This window comes from Tinamus guttatus, unplaced genomic scaffold (assembly GCF_059628265.1).
Source record: "Tinamus guttatus ecotype Peru unplaced genomic scaffold, ASM5962826v1 Tinamus_guttatus_pri_ptg001474l, whole genome shotgun sequence".
NCBI classification, from domain to species: Eukaryota; Metazoa; Chordata; class Aves; order Tinamiformes; family Tinamidae; genus Tinamus; species Tinamus guttatus.
The window spans coordinates 2477-19302 of NW_028290008.1; the positions used below are offsets into that span (position 1 = coordinate 2477).

Genomic DNA, 16826 nt, shown 5'->3' on the forward strand with positions numbered 1-16826 from the left:
GGGGGGACATTGGGGGGGGTCATTGGGGTCCCCTGGGCCCTTTGGGGGGGTCATTTGGGGACATTGGGGTCCCCTGGGGGGACATTGGGGTCCCCCGGACGCCTGGGCCCCTTTGGGGACATTGGGGGACATTGGGGTCCCCTGGGGGGACATTGGGGGGGTCCCCGGACGCCTGGGCCCCTCTGGGGGGGACATTGGGGGACATTGGGGTCCCCTGGGGGGACATTGGGGGGTCCCCCGGACGCCTGGGCCCCTTTGAGGACATTGGGGACAATGGAGGGACGTTGCGGTCCCTGGGGGGACATTGGGGGACATTGGGGACATTGGGGGACATTGGGGTCCCCTGGGCCCTTTGGGGGGGACATTTGGGGACATCGGGGTCCCCCGGACGCCTGGGCCCCTTTGGGGACATTGGGGACATTTGGGGACATTGGGGTGTCCCCGAGCCCCCCCCGGACGCCTGGGCCCCTTTGGGGACATTGGGGGGGTCATTGGGGTCCCATGGGCCCTTTGGGGGGACATTGGGGACAATGGGGACAATGGGGGGACATTGGGGTCCCCCTGGGGGGATATTGGGGGGACATTGGGGGGTCCCCGGACGCCTGGGCCCCTTCGGGGACATTTGGGGACATTGGGGTCCCCTTTGGGGACATTGGGGACATTGGGGTCAATGGGGTGTCCCCGAGCCCCCCCCGGACGCCTGGGCCCCTTTGGGGACATTGGGGGACATTGGGGTCCCCTGGGGGGACATTGGGGTCCCCTGGACACCTGGGGCCCCCTGGGGGGACATTGGGGGACATTGGGGTCCCCTTTGGGGACATTGGGGGGTGTCCCCGAGGCCCCCCCGGACGCCTGGGCCCCTTTGGGGACATTGGGGGACATTGGGGTCAATGGGGGGACATTGGGGGACATTGGGGTCCCCTTTGGGGACATTGGGGACATTGGGGTGTCCCCGAGCCCCCCCCGGACTCCTGGCCCCCCCCCTTCCCGCAGGCTCCGCCTCCTCCTCCTCCCTCGCCCCCCTCCTCCCCGGCGCCGTTTTCCGCCCCCCGGCGGCGCCCGGAGCTCTTCGGGAGGCAGCGTGACCCGGATGGAGGGGGGGGTGCGCCCCTCCCCCCACCCCACCCCATGGGTGCTATGGGGGGAGGGGGCACCCATGGACCCCCCCATCCCCCACCCCCCACCCATGGGTGCTATGGGGGGATGGGCACCCATTGACCCCCCCCATCCCCCACCCATGGGTGCTGCGGGGGGAGGGGCGCCCAGGGACACCCCCATCCCCCACCCCAACCCCCACCCCCAATCCCCCACCCATGGGTGCTATGGGGGGAGGGGCGCCCATTGACCCCCCCTCCCCCACCCATGGGTGCTGTGGGGGGGGGGGGGGGCGCCCAGGGACCCCCCCCTCCCCCACCCCCAACCCCCCTCCCCCACCCCACCCATGGGTGCTGCGGGGGGGGAGGGGCACCCAGGACCCCCCATCCCCCACCCCAACCCCCACCCCATCCCCCACCCATGGGTGCTATGGGGGGGGAGGGGCACCCAGGGACCCCCCCCTCCCCCACCCCCAACCCCACCCATGGGTGCTACGGGGGGGGAGGGGCACCCATTGACCCCCCCATCCCCCACCCCCAACCCCCACCCATGGGTGCTGCGGGGGGAGGGGCACCCAGGGACCCCCCCCATCCCCCACCCATGGGTGCTATGGGGGGAGGGGCACCCATTGACCCCCCCCCATCCCCCACCCCCATGCCCACCCATGGGTGCTATGGGGGGGGGGGGCACGCAGGGACCCCCCCATCCCCCACCCCCCATCCCCCACCCATGGGTGCTGCGGGGGGGGAGGGGCACCCATGGACCCCCCATCCCCCACCCCCAACCCCCACCCATGGGTGCTGCGGGGGGAGGGGAACCCATGGACCCCCCCCCCATCCCCCACCCATGGGTGCTATGGGGGGGAGGGGCACCCAGGGACCCCCCCATCCCCCACCCCCATCCCCCACCCATGGGTGCTATGGGGGGAGGGGCACCCAGGGACCCCCCCATCCCCCACCCATGGGTGCTATGGGGGGGAGGGGCACCCAGGGACCCCCCCATCCCCCACCCATGGGTGCTATGGGGGGAGGGGCACCCATGGACCCCCCATCCCCCACCCATGGGTGCTATGGGGAGGGGCACCCAGGGACCCCCCATCCCCCACCCCCATCCCCCACCCATGGGTGCTATGGGGGGAGGGGCACCCAGGACCCCCCCCCACCCCAACCCCCACCCATGGGTGCTATGGGGGGGGATGGGCACCCATTGGCCCCTCCCCCACCCCAGGGTGCTCGTGGGGGCCCCCCTGGAGCGGGGGGGGGGAGGGGCGGCTCTATCGGTGCCTCTGGAGCGACCGGAGCTGCCGGGAGGAGCCCGGGAAAGGTGGGACCGGGGGGGGACAATGGGGACAATGGGGACAATGGGGACATTGGGGACAATGGGGGGAATGGGGGGAATGGGGGGACAATGGGGGGAATGGGGGGAATGGGGACAATGGGGACAATGGGGGGACATTGGGGACAATGGGGGGACATTGGGGACATTGGGACAATGGGGACAATGGGGACAATGGGGGGACATTGGGGACAATGGGGACAATGGGGACAATGGGGACATGGGGGACAATGGGGACAATGGGGGGACATTGGGGACAATGGGGACATTGGGGGGACAATTGGGACATTGGGGACATGGGGGACAATGGGGGGAATGGGGGACATGGGGACAATGGGGACAATGGGGGACATTGGGGACATTGGGGACAATGGGGACATGGGGGGACACTGGGGACATTGGGGACAATGGGGACAATGGGGACATTGGGGACAATGGGGACAATGGGGACATTGGGGACATTGGGGACAATGGGGGACATTGGGGGACATTGGGGGGACATTGGGGACAATGGGACAATGGGGACAATGGGGGGACATCGGGGGGTCCCGGACGCCTGGGCCCCTTGGGGGACATTGGGGACAATGGGGGGACATTGGGGGGGTCCCCGGACGCCTGGGCCCCTCTGGGGACATTGGGGACATTGGGGACAATGGGGGGACATTGGGGACAATGGGGACAATGGGGACAATGGGGGGGACATTGGGGGGTTCCCGGACGCCTGGGCCCCTTGGGGGACATTGGGGACAATGGGGGGACATTGGGGGTTCCCGGACGCCTGGGCCCCTTTTTGGGAGGGGATGGGAGGGTCCCCCGGACGCCTGGGCCCCTTTGTGGGTTTCGCGGGCGGGGGGAGGGTGCCCGGACGCCTGGGCCCCGGCGGGGGGGGGCGGAGCTGCGAAGGCGCCCGGACGCCGGGGCCCCTTCCCGGACGCCGGGGCCCGCTGCGGTTTCGGCGCTGGAAGCGGCGCCGGGGGCGGAGGGTGTCGGAAGCCGCCCGGACGCCTGGGCCCCTTCTGTGACACCCCCGGACGCCTGGGCCCCTTCCCGGACGCCGGGGCCCCTTGGGACATTCCCGGACGCCTGGGCCCCTTCTGTGACACCCCCGGACGCCGGGGCCCCTTCCCGGACGCCGGGGCCCCTTGGGACATTCCCGGATGCCTGGGCCCCTTCCCGGACGCCTGGGCCCCTTCCATGATGTTCCCGGACGCCTGGGCCCCTTGGGATGTCCCCGGACTCCTGGGCCCCTTCCATGACATTCCCGGACGCCTGGGCCCCTTCCATGATGTTCCCGGACGCCGGGGCTCCTCCATGACATTCCCGGACCCCGAGGCCCCTGGGGACATTCCCGGACGCCTGGGCCCCTTCCATGATATTCCCGGGGCCCCTTCCATGTCCCTCCCGGATGCCTGGGCCCCTTCCATGACGTTCCCGGACGCCAGGGCCCTTTCCATGACATTCCCAGACACTGGGGCCCCTTCCATGAAGTTCCCGGACACAAGGGCCCCTTGGGACATTCCCGGACGCCTGGGCCCCTTCCACAACATTCCAGGACTCCGGGGCCCCTTCCATGACCCTCTCGGACGCCTGGGCCCCTTCCATGACCATCCCGGACGCCGGGGCCCCTGGGGACATTTCCGGACGCCTGGGCCCCTTCCACAACATTCCCGGACGCCTGGGCCCCTTCCATGACATTCCCGGATGCCTGGGCCCCTTGGGACATTCCCAGACGCCAGGGCCCCTTCCATGACCCTCCCGGACACCAAGGCCCCTTCCATGACATTCCTGGACGCCTGGGCCCTTCCATGACCCTCCCGAACGCCTGGGCCCCTTCCACAACATTCCAGGACTCCGGGGCCCCTTGGGATGTTCCCAGACGCCAGGGCCCCTTCCCGGACGCCTGGGCCCTTCCATGACATTCCCGGACGCCGGGGCCCCTTCCATGACCCTCCCGGACGCCGGGGCCCCTTGGGACATTCCCGGACGCCGGGGCCCCTTCCCGGACGCCTGGGCCCCTTTCCCAACCTCCCGTCCCCTCCTTTTCCAGCCTCCTCGTCCCTCTCCAGGAGCTCCCTGGGCCTCTCGGTGGCCTCCTTGGGCTCCCGCCTCCTGGTGGGTCCCTGTCCCCATAGGGGACACTGGGGACGTGGCTTGGGGGTCGCCCCCCATCCCAGCCCCATAAGTGCCCCCCTCCTGCCCCATAGATGTGCGGCCCCACGGCCCAGCGCTTCTGTGGGGACAACGCGGAGCTCCGGGGGTCCTGCCTGGTGACCCCCCCCGCGGAGACGCTGCCCCCGGCCGTGCCGGGTAGGGGGCGCTATGGGTCCTATGGAGCGTCTATGGGGTCCTATGGGGCACTATGGAGCGTCTATGGGGCCTATGGGGCGTCTATGGGGCCTATGGGGTGTCTATGGGGTCTATGGGGCGTCTATGGGGCCTATGGGGTCTCTATTGATCCTATGGAGTCTCTATGGGGTCTCTATGGGGGCTATGGGGTCCTATGGGGTCTCTATGGAGCCTCTATGGTGCCTAGGGGGGCTCTATGGGGCCTATGGGGTCTCTATGGGTCCTATGGGGTCTCTATGGGGTCCTATGGGGTCTCTATTGGTCCTATGGGGTCTCTATGGGGTCTCTATGGGGGCTATGGGGTCTCTATGGGGTGGCTATGGGGTCCTATGGGGTCTCTATGGGGTCTCTATGGGGTCCTATGGGGTCTCTATGGAGCCTCTATGGTGCCTAGGGGGGCTCTATGGGGCCTATGGGGTCCTATGGGGTCTCTATGGGTCCTATGGGGTGGCTATGGGGTCTCTATGGGGTCTCTATGGGGTCCTATGGGGTGGCTATGGGGTCCTATGGGGTCTCTATGGAGCCTCTATGGTGCCTAGGGGGTCTCTATGGGTCCTATGGGGTCTCTATGGAGCCTCTATGGGGTCTATGGGGCCTAGAGGTCTCTATGGGGTCTCTATGATGTCTCTATGGGGTCTCTATGGGGTCCTATGGGGCATCTATGGGGTCTCTATGGGGCGTATGGGGTCTCTAGGGGTCTCTATGGGGCGCGGGGTCCCTGTGGGGCCTCTGTGGGTCCTATGGGGCCTCTGTGGGGTCTCTATGGGTCCTATGGGGCGCTATGGGTCCTATGGGGCGTCTATGGGGCCTATGGGGTCCTATGGGGTCTCTATGGAGCCTCTATGGTGCCTAGGGGGTCTCTATGGGGCCTAGGGGTCTCTATGGGGTCTCTATGATGTCTCTATGGGGTCTCTATGGGGTCCTATGGGGTCTCTATGGGTCTCTATGGGGCCTATGGGGCGTGGGGGCCCTATGAGGCCTCTGTGGGGCCTCTATGTAGTCTCTATGGGGCGTATGGGGTCTCTATGGGGGCTATGGGGCACGGGGGGCCCTATGGGGCGTCTATGGGTCCTATGGGGCCTCTGTGGGGTCTCTATGGGTCCTATGGGGCGCTATGGGTCCTATGGGGCGTCTATGGGGCCTATGGGGCATCTATGGGGCCTATGGGGTCCTATGGGGTCTCTATAGGGGCTATGGGGTCTCTATGGGGTCTCTGTGGGGTCACTATGGGTCCTATGGGGTCTCTATAGGGGCTATGGGGTCTCTATGGGGTCTCTGTGGGGTCACTATGGGTCCTATGGGGTCTCTATGGGGTCCTATGGGGTGGCTATTGGTCCTATGGGGTCTCTATGGGGTCTCTATGGGGTCTCTATAGGGGCTATGGGGTCCTATGGGGTCTCTATGGGGTGTCTATGGGGTGTCTATGGGGTCCTATGGGGCCTAGGGGTCTCTATGGGTCCTATGGGGTCTCTATGGGGTCCTATGGGGTGGCTATTGGTCCTATGAGGTCTCTATGGGGTCCTAAGGGGTCTCTATGGGTCCTATGGGGTGGCTATGGGGTCCTATGGGGACTCTATGGGGTCTCTATGGGGGCTATGGGGTCTCTATGGGGTCTCTATGGGGTCCTATGGGGTCTCTATGGAGCCTCTATGTTGCCTAGGGGGGCTCTATGGGGCCTATGTGGCCTAGGGGTCTCTATGGGGTCTCTATGGTGTCCTATGGGGCCTAGGGGTCTCTGTGGGGTCTCTATGATGTCTCTAGGGGGTCTCTATGGGGCTTCTATGGGTCCTATGGGGTCTCTGTGGAATCTCTATGGAGTCCCTATGGAGTCTCTGTGGGTCCTATGGGGCCTCTATGGGGCCTATGCGGTCTCTATGGGGTCTCTATGGGGTCTCTATGGGTCCTATGGGGTGTCTATGGAGTCTCTATGGGGTCCCTATGGAGTCTCTGTGGTCCCTATGGGGTGGTAGAGGCCATATATGGGAGCAGAGGCTCCCTCTGGAGGTCCCTATGGGGTGGTAGAGACTTTCTATGGGTCTTGAGGAACCTCCTGGAGATCCCTATGGGGTGATAGAGACCTTCTATGGATCTTGAGGGACCTCCTGGAGATCCCTATGGGCCAGTAGAGGCCATATATGGGGTCAGAGGTGCCCTCTTGATGTCCCTATGGGGTGGTAGAGACCTTCTGTGGGTCTTGAGGAACCTCCTGGAGATCCCTATGGGGTGGTAGAGACCTGGTGTGGGTCTTGAGGGATCTCCTGGAGGTCCCTATGGGGTGGTAGAGGCCATATATGGGAGCAGAGGTGCCCTCTTGATGTCCCTATGGGGTGGTAGAGACCTTCTGTGGGTCTTGAGGAACCTCCTGGAGATCCCTATGGGGTGGTAGAGACCTGGTGTGGGTCTTGAGGGATCTCCTGGAGGTCCCTATGGGGTGGTAGAGGCCAGATGTGGATTATGGGCCAATAGAGGCCATATATGGGAGCAGAGATGCCCTCTGGAGGTCCCTATGGGATGGCAGAGACCAGATGTGGGTCTTGAGGAACCTCCTGGAGATCCCTATGGGATGGTAGAGACCTTCTATGGGTGTTGAGGGACCTCCTGGAGATCCCTATGGGGTGATAGAGACCTTCTATGGGTCTTGAGGGAACCTCCTGGAGGTCCTTATGGGGTGGTAGAGACCAGATGTGGATCTTGAGGGACCTCCTGGAGATCCCTATGGGCCAATAGAGGCCATATATGGGAGCAGAGGCTCCCTCTGGAGGTCCCTATGGGGTGGTAGAGACCAGATGTGGATCTTGAGGGACCTGCTGGAGGACCCTATGGTGTGGTAGAGACCTTCTATGGGTCTTGAGGGACCTCCTGGAGATCCCTATGGGCCAATAGAGGCCATATATGGGAGAAGAAGCTCCCTCTGGAGGTCCCTATGGGGTGGTAGAGACCTTCTGTGGGTCTTGAGGGACCTCCTGGAGGTCCTTATGGGGTGGTAGAGGCCAGATGTGGGGGCAGAGGCTCCCTCTGGAGGTCCCTATGGGGTGCTATGGGGGTTCCTGCGGGTTCCCCAGCCCCACGGATGTCCCCCCGTGTCCAGATTGTCCCAGCACGGCCTCCGACATCGTCTTCCTGGTGGACGGTTCGGGCAGCATCGACCCGGGGGACTTCGAGCTCATGAAGACCTTCATCGTGGAGGTCATGAGGCGCTTCCAGGCCTCCGACACGCAGGTGGGTGACGGGGACCCCGTGGAGGGGGACACGGGGACCTCCATGGGGTGACGGGGACCTCCCGGAGGTGGCGGGGGCTTCATGGTGGCCGTGGGGACCTTCTGGAGGTGATGGGGACCTCCTGGAGGTGACAGGGACTTGGTGGATGTGATGTGGACCTCGTGGTGGCCATGGGGACCTGGTGGTGGCCATGGGGACCTCGTGGTGGCCATGGGGACCTCATGGGAGCCATGAGGACCTCACAGAGGCCATGAGGACCTCCTAGAGGCCATGGGGACCTCATGTTGTCCATGAGGACCTCATGGAGGCCATGGTGACTTGCTGGTGGCCATGAGGACCTCATGGAGGCCATGGGGAGTTGGTGGTGGCCATGGGGACCTCATGGTGACCATGAGGACCTCATGGAGGCCATGGTGACTTGGTGGTGGCCATGGGGACCGGTGGTGGTCATGGGGACCTCATGGAGGAGATGGGGACTTGGAGAGGCCATGAGAACCTCATGGAGGCCATGGAGACCTGGTGGTGGCCATGGGGACCTTGTGGTGGCCATGGAGACCCGGTGGAGATGACAGGGACCTCCTGGAGGTGACAGGGACCTCCTGGTGGCCATGGGGACCTGGTGGTGGCCATGGGGACCTCATGGTGACCATGGGGACCTCATGGAGGCCATGGGGACCTGGTGGTGGCCACGGAGACCTGGTGGTGGCCATGGGGACCTCATGGAGGCTGTGGGGACCTCCTAGAGGCCATGAGGACCTCATGGAGATCATGGGGACCTCCTGGAGGTGACAGGGACCTCCTGGTGGCCATGGGAACCTCATGTTGGCCATGAGAACGTCATGGAGGCCATGGGGACCTGGTGGTGACCATGGGGACCTCATGGAGGCCATGGGGACTTGGTGGTGGCCATGGGGACCTCACAGAGGCCATGAGGACCTCGTAGAGGCCATGGGGACATCCCCCGTTGTCCCCAGTTCGCCCTCCTGCAGTTCTCCCGCGGCTCCCAGCTCCACTTGGGGACCTCCTGGAGTCCATGGGGACCTCATGGTGACCATGGGGACCTCCTGGAGTCCATAGGGACCTCCTGGTGTCCATGGTGACCTCATGGTGACCTCCCATCGGTGACATCCCCCGTTGTCCCCAGTTCGCCCTCCTCCAGTTCTCCCGCGGCTCCCGGCTCCACTTGGGGACCTCCTGGAGTCCATAGGGACCTTATGGAGGCCATGGGGACCTCCTGGAAGCCATGGGGACCTCGTGGTGACCATGGGGAGCTCCTGGAGGTGCCAGGGACCTCATGCAGGCCATGGGGACATGCTGGAGGCCATAGGGACCTCGTGGTGGCCATGGGAACCTCATGGTGGCCATGAGGACCTCCTGGAGGTGACAGGGACCTCTTGGAGTCCATAGGGACATGCTGGAGGCCATAGAGACCTCGTGGTGGCCATGGGGACCTCATGGTGGCCATGGGGACCTCATGGTGGCCTTGGGGACCTCATGGTGACCTCATAGTGACCATGGGGACCTCCTGGAGTCCATAGGGACCTCATGGAGGCCATGGGAACCTCATGGAGACCATGAGGACCTCCTGGAGTCCATAGGGACCTCATGGTGACCTCGTGGTGGCCATGGGGACCTCCTGGAGGCCATGGGGACCTCCTAGTGACCATAGGGACCTCCTGGTGGCCTTGGGGACCTCATGGTGACCTCATGGTGGCCATGGTGACCTCCTGGAGGTGACATCCCCCGTTGTCCCCAGTTCGCCCTCCTCCAGTTCTCCCGCGGCTCCCGGCTCCACTTGGGGACCTCCTGGAGTCCATGGGGACCTCATGGAGGCCATGGGAACCTCATGGAGACCACGAGGACCTCCTGGAGTCTATAGGGACCTTTTGGTGGCCAGGAGGACCTCATTTTGGCCTTGGGTACCTCCTGGAGTCCATAGGGACCTCGCGGTGGCCATGGGGACCTCCTGGAGGTGTCAGGGACCTCATGGAGGCCATGGGGACCTCATGGTGGCCATGAGGACCTCCTGGAGGTGACAGGGACCTCCTGGAGTCCATAGGGACCTCATGGAGGCCATGGGGACCTCCTGGAGGCCATGGGGACCTCATGGTAACCTCGTTGTGGCCATGGGGACCTCGTGGTGGCCATGGTGACCTCATGGAGACCATGGGGACCTCCTGGAGTCCATAGGGACCTCATGGAAGGCATCGGGATCTCATGGAGACCATGAGGACCTCCTGGAGTCCGTAGGGACCTCCTGGTGTCCATAGAGACCTCATGGTGACCTCGTGGTGGCCATGGGGACCTCCTGGTGTCCATGGGGACCTCATGGTGACCTCCTGGAGGTGACATCCCCCGTTGTCCCCAGTTCGCCCTCCTCCAGTTCTCCCGCGGCTCCCGGCTCCACTTGGGGACCTCCTGGAGTCCATAGGGACCTCCTGGAGGCCATGGGGACCTCCTGGAGACCACGAGGACCTCCTGGTGTCCATAGGGACCTCATGGTGACCATGGGGACCTCATGTTGGCCTTGGGTACCTCCTGGAGTCCATAGGGACCTCCTGGTGTCCATGGGGACCTCATGGTGACCTCCTGGTGGCCATGGTGACCTCATGGTGGCCATGAGGGCCTCCTGGAGGTGACATCCCCCGTTGTCCCCGGTTCGCCCTCCTCCAGTTCTCCCGCGGCTCCCGGCTCCACTTGGGGACCTCCTGGAGTCCATAGGGACCTCCTGGAGGCCATGGGGACCTCATGGAAGCCATGGGGACCTCGTGGTGACCATGGGGAGCTCCTGGAGGTGCCAGGGACCTCATGCAGGCCATGGGGACCTCCTGGAGTCCATAGGGACATGCTGGAGGCCATAGGGACCTCGTGGTGGCCATGGGGACCTCATGGTGGCCATGGGGACCTCCTGGAGGTGACAGGGACCTCCTGGAGTCCATAGGGACATGCTGGAGGCCATAGGGACCTCGTGGTGGCCATGGGGACCTCATGGTGGCCGTGGGGACCTCCTGGAGGTGACAGGGACCTCCTGGAGTCCATAGGGACCTCATAGTGACCATGGGGACCTCCTGGAGTCCATAGGGACCTCATGGAGGCCATGGGAACCTCATGGAGACCATGAGGACCTCCTGGTGTCCATGGGGACCTCATTTTGACCTCGTGGTGGCCATGGGGACCTCCTGGTGTCCATGGGGACCTCCTGGAGGCCATGGTGACCTCATGGTGACCTCCTGGTGTCCATGGTGACCTCCTGGAGGTGACATCCCCCGTTGTCCCCAGTTCGCCCTCCTGCAGTTCTCCCGCGGCTCCCGGCTTCACTTGGGGACCTCCTGGAGTCCATGGGGACCTCATGGAGACCATGGGGACCTCATGGAAGCCATGGGGACCTCGTGGTGACCATGGGAGCTCCTGGAGGTGCCAGGGACCTCATGCAGGCCATGGGGACCTCCTGGAGTCCATAGGGACATGCTGGAGGCCATAGGGACCTCGTGGTGGCCATGGGGACCTCATGGTGGCCGTGGGGACCTCCTGGAGGTGACAGGGACCTCCTGGAGTCCATAGGGACCTCATAGTGACCATGGGGACCTCATGGTGACCATGGGGACCTCGTGGTGGCCATGGGGACCTCGTGGTGCCCTCATGGTGGCCATGGGGACCTCCTGGAGGCCATGGGGACCTCCTAGTGACCATAGGGACCTCCTGGAGTCCATAGGGACCTCATGGAGGCCATGGGAACCTCATGGAGACCATGAGGACCTCCTGGAGTACATAGGGACCTCATGGTGACCTCGTGGTGGCCATGGGGACCTCCTGGAGGTCATGGTGACCTCATGGTGACCTCCTGGAGGTGACATCCCCCGTTGTCCCCAGTTCGCCCTCCTGCAGTTCTCCCGCGGCTCCCGGCTCCACTTGGGGACCTCCTGGAGTCCATAGGGACCTCATGGTGACCTCATGGTGGCCATGGGGACCTGGCGGTGGCCATGGGGACCTCATGGAGGCCATGGGGACCTGGCGGTGGCCATGGGGACCTCATGGAAGCCATGGGGACCTCGTGGTGACCATGGGGAGCTCCTGGAGGTGCCAGGGAGTTCATGGAGGCCATGGGGACGTCATGGTGACCTCGTGGAGGCCATAGAGACCTCCTGGAGGCCATAGGGACCTCGTGGTGGCCCTGGGGACATCCTGGAGGTGCCAGGGACCTCCTGGAGTCCATAGGGACCTCCTGGTGTCCATGGGGACCTCATGGTGACCTCGTGGTGGCCATGGGGACCTCCTGGAGTCCATAGGGACCTCATGGTGACCTCCTGGAGGTGACATCCCCCGTTGTCCCCAGTTCGCCCTCCTGCAGTTCTCCCGCGGCTCCCGGCTCCACTTGGGGACCTCCTGGAGTCCATAGGGACCTCATGGAGACCATGGGGACCTCATGTTGGCCTTGGGTACCTCCTGGAGTCCATAGGGACCTCATGGAGACCATGGGGACCTCTTGGAGGTGCCAGGGACCTCATGGAGGCCATGGGGACCTCCTGGAGTCCATAGGGACCTCATGGTGGCCATGGGGACCTCCTGGAGTCCACAGGGACCTCATGGTAACCTCGTGGTGGCCATGGGGACCTCGTGGTGGCCATGGTGACCTCATGGAGACCATGGGGACCTCCTGGAGTCCATAGGGACCTCATGGAAGGCATCGGGATCTCATGGAGACCATGAGGACCTCCTGGAGTCCATAGGGACCTCCTGGTGTCCATGGGGACCTCATGGTGACCTCCTGGTGGCCATGGTGACCTCATGGTGGCCATGAGGGCCTCCTGGAGGTGACATCCCCCGTTGTCCCCAGTTCGCCCTCCTCCAGTTCTCCCGCGGCTCCCGGCTCCACTTGGGGACCTCCTGGAGTCCATAGGGACCTCCTGGAGGCCATGGGGACCTCATGGAAGCCATGGGGACCTCGTGGTGACCATGGGGAGCTCCTGGAGGTGCCAGGGACCTCATGCAGGCCATGGGGACCTCCTGGAGTCCATAGGGACATGCTGGAGGCCATAGGGACCTCGTGGTGGCCATGGGGACCTCATGGTGGCCATGGGGACCTCCTGGAGGTGACAGGGACCTCCTGGAGTCCATAGGGACATGCTGGAGGCCATAGGGACCTCGTGGTGGCCATGGGGACCTCATGGTGGCCGTGGGGACCTCCTGGAGGTGACAGGGACCTCCTGGAGTCCATAGGGACCTCATAGTGACCATGGGGACCTCCTGGAGTCCATAGGGACCTCATGGAGGCCATGGGAACCTCATGGAGACCATGAGGACCTCCTGGTGTCCATGGGGACCTCATTTTGACCTCGTGGTGGCCATGGGGACCTCCTGGTGTCCATGGGGACCTCCTGGAGGCCATGGTGACCTCATGGTGACCTCCTGGTGTCCATGGTGACCTCCTGGAGGTGACATCCCCCGTTGTCCCCCGTTCACCCTCCTGCAGTTCTCCCGCGGCTCCCGGCTCCACTTGGGGACCTCCTGGAGTCCATGGGGACCTCATGGAGACCATGGGGACCTCATGGAAGCCATGGGGACCTCGTGGTGACCATGGGAGCTCCTGGAGGTGCCAGGGACCTCATGCAGGCCATGGGGACCTCCTGGAGTCCATAGGGACATGCTGGAGGCCATAGGGACCTCGTGGTGGCCATGGGGACCTCATGGTGGCCGTGGGGACCTCCTGGAGGTGACAGGGACCTCCTGGAGTCCATAGGGACCTCATAGTGACCATGGGGACCTCCTGGAGTCCATAGGGACCTCATGGAGGCCATGGGAACCTCATGGAGACCATGAGGACCTCCTGGTGTCCATGGGGACCTCATTTTGACCTCGTGGTGGCCATGGGGACCTCATGGTGGCCGTGGGGACCTCCTGGAGGTGACAGGGACCTCCTGGAGTCCATAGGGACCTCATAGTGACCATGGGGACCTCATGGTGACCATGGGGACCTCGTGGTGGCCATGGGGACCTCGTGGTGCCCTCATGGTGGCCATGGGGACCTCCTGGAGGCCATGGGGACCTCCTAGTGACCATAGGGACCTCCTGGAGTCCATAGGGACCTCATGGAGGCCATGGGAACCTCATGGAGACCATGAGGACCTCCTGGAGTCCATAGGGACCTCATGGTGACCTCGTGGTGGCCATGGGGACCTCCTGGAGGTCATGGTGACCTCATGGTGACCTCCTGGAGGTGACACCCCCCGTTGTCCCCAGTTCGCCCTCCTGCAGTTCTCCCGCGGCTCCCGGCTCCACTTGGGGACCTCCTGGAGTCCATGGGGACCTCCTGGAGGCCATGGGAACCTCATGGAGACCACGAGGACCTCCTGGAGTCCATGGGGACCTCCTGGAGGCCATGGGGACCTCATGGAGACCACGAGGACCTCCTGGAGTCCATAGGGACCTCATGGTGACCATGGGGACCTCTTGGAGGTGCCAGGGACCTCATGGAGGCCATGGGGACCTCCTGGAGTCCATAGGGACCTCATGGTAACCTCGTGGTGGCCATGGGGACCTCGTGGTGGCCATGGTGACCTCATGGAGACCATGGGGACCTCCTGGAGTCCATAGGGACCTCATGGAAGGCATCGGGATCTCATGGAGACCATGAGGACCTCCTGGAGTCCATAGGGACCTCCTGGTGTCCATAGGGACCTCATGGTGACCTCCTGGTGTCCATGGGGACCTCATGGTGACCTCCTGGTGGCCATGGTGACCTCGTGGTGGCCATGGGGACCTCCTGGTGTCCATGGGGACCTCATGGTGACCTCCTGGTGGCCATGGTGACCTCCTGGTGGCCTTGGGGACCTCATGGTGGCCATGGTGACCTCGTGGTGGCCATGGGGACCTCCTGGAGGTGACATCCCCCGTTGTCCCCAGTTCGCCCTCCTCCAGTTCTCCCGCGGCTCCCGGCTCCACTTGGGGACCTCCTGGAGTCCATGGGGACCTCATGGAGACCATGGGGACCTCTTGGAGGTGACAGGGACCTCATGGATGCCATGGGGACCTCCTGGAGTCCATAGGGACCTCATGGTGGCCATGGGGACCTCCTGGTATCCATGGGGACCTCATGGTGACCTCATAGTGACCATGGGGACCTCCTGGAGTCCATGGGGACCTCATGGTGACCTCCTGGAGGTGACATCCCCCGTTGTCCCCAGTTCGCCCTCCTCCAGTTCTCCCGCGGCTCCCGGCTCCACTTGGGGACATCCTGGAGTCCATGGGGACCTCCTGGAGTCCATAGGGACCTCATGGAAGCCATGGGGACCTCGTGGTGACCATGGGGAGCTCCTGGAGGTGCCAGGGACCTCATGCAGGCCATGGGGACCTCCTGGAGTCCATAGGGACATGCTGGAGGCCATAGGGACCTCGTGGTGGCCATGGGGACCTCATGGTGGCCGTGGGGACCTCCTGGAGGTGACAGGGACCTCCTGGAGTCCATAGGGACCTCATAGTGACCATGGGGACCTCCTGGTGACTATGGGGACCTCGTGGTGGCCATGGGGACCTCGTGGTGCCCTCATGGTGGCCATGGTGACTTCCTGGAGGCCATGGGGACCTCCTAGTGACCATAGGGACCTCCTGGTGGCCTTGGGGACCTCATGGTGACCTCATAGTGACCATGGGGACCTCCTGGAGTCCATAGGGACCTCATGGTGACCATGGGGACCTCTTGGAGGTGCCAGGGACCTCATGGAGGCCATGGGGACCTCCTGGAGTCCATAGGGACCTCATGGTGACCATGGGGACCTCCTGGTGTCCATAGGGACCTCATGGTGACCTCCTGGTGGCCATGGTGACCTCCTGGAGGTGACACCCCCCGTTGTCCCCAGTTCGCCCTCCTCCAGTTCTCCCGCGGCTCCCGGCTCCACTTGGGGACCTCCTGGAGTCCATAGGGACCTCCTGGAGTCCATGGGGACCTCATGGTGACCTCGTGGTGGCCATGGGGACCTCCTGGAGTCCATAGGGACCTTGTGGTGGGCATGGGGACCTCGTGGTGGCCATGGGGACCTCATGGTGACCTCATGGTGGCCATGGTGACCTCCCATCGGTGACATCCCCCGTTGTCCCCAGTTCGCCCTCCTGCAGTTCTCCCGCGGCTCCCGGCTCCACTTGGGGACCTCCTGGAGTCCATAGGGACCTCATGGAGACCATGGGGACCTCTTGGAGGTGACAGGGAGCTCCTGGGACCTCATGGAGACCATGGGGACCTCATGGTGACCTCATGGTGACCTTCTGGAGTCCATAGGGACCTCATGGTGACCATGGGGACCTCTTGGAGGTGCCAGGGACCTCATGGAGGCCATGGGGACCTCCTGGAGTCCACAGGGACCTCATGGTAACCTCGTGGTGGCCATGGGGACCTCGTGGTGGCCATGGAGACCATGGGGACCTCCTGGAGTCCATAGGGACCTCATAGTGACCATGGGGACCTCATGGTGACTATGGGGACCTCGTGGTGGCCATGGGGACCTCGTGGTGCCCTCATGGTGGCCATGGTGACTTCCTGGAGGCCATGGGGACCTCCTAGTGACCATAGGGACCTCCTGGTGGCCTTGGGGACCTCATGGTGACCTCATAGTGACCATGGGGACCTCCTGGAGTCCATAGGGACCTCCTGGTGTCCATAGGGACCTCATGGTGACCTCATGGTGACCATGGGGACCTCCTGGAGTCCATAGGGACCTCCTGGTGTCCATAAGGACCTCATGGTGACCTCATGGTGACCATGGGGACCTCCTGGAGTCCATAGGGACCTCCTGGTGGCCATGGGGACCTCATGGTGACCTCGTGGTGACCATGGGGACCTC

The 16826-nt window shown here is 64.3% G+C and overlaps 1 protein-coding gene across 1 annotated transcript in view; it reads left to right on the plus strand.

Annotated features, from left to right (window-relative positions):
- Positions 1-4477: 4477 nt before the first annotated feature.
- Positions 4478-16826, plus strand: part of LOC148590314 (integrin alpha-X-like) — a gene marked incomplete at both ends in the record, with an annotated part of 47563 nt that continues 35214 nt past the window's right edge. Inside the window, 3 exons of the mRNA XM_088539193.1 lie at positions 4478-4542; positions 4635-4737; positions 7865-7995. Coding sequence (XP_088395319.1) covers positions 4478-4542; positions 4635-4737; positions 7865-7995 — 299 coding nt within the window. The remainder of the gene's footprint in view (positions 4543-4634; positions 4738-7864; positions 7996-16826) is intronic.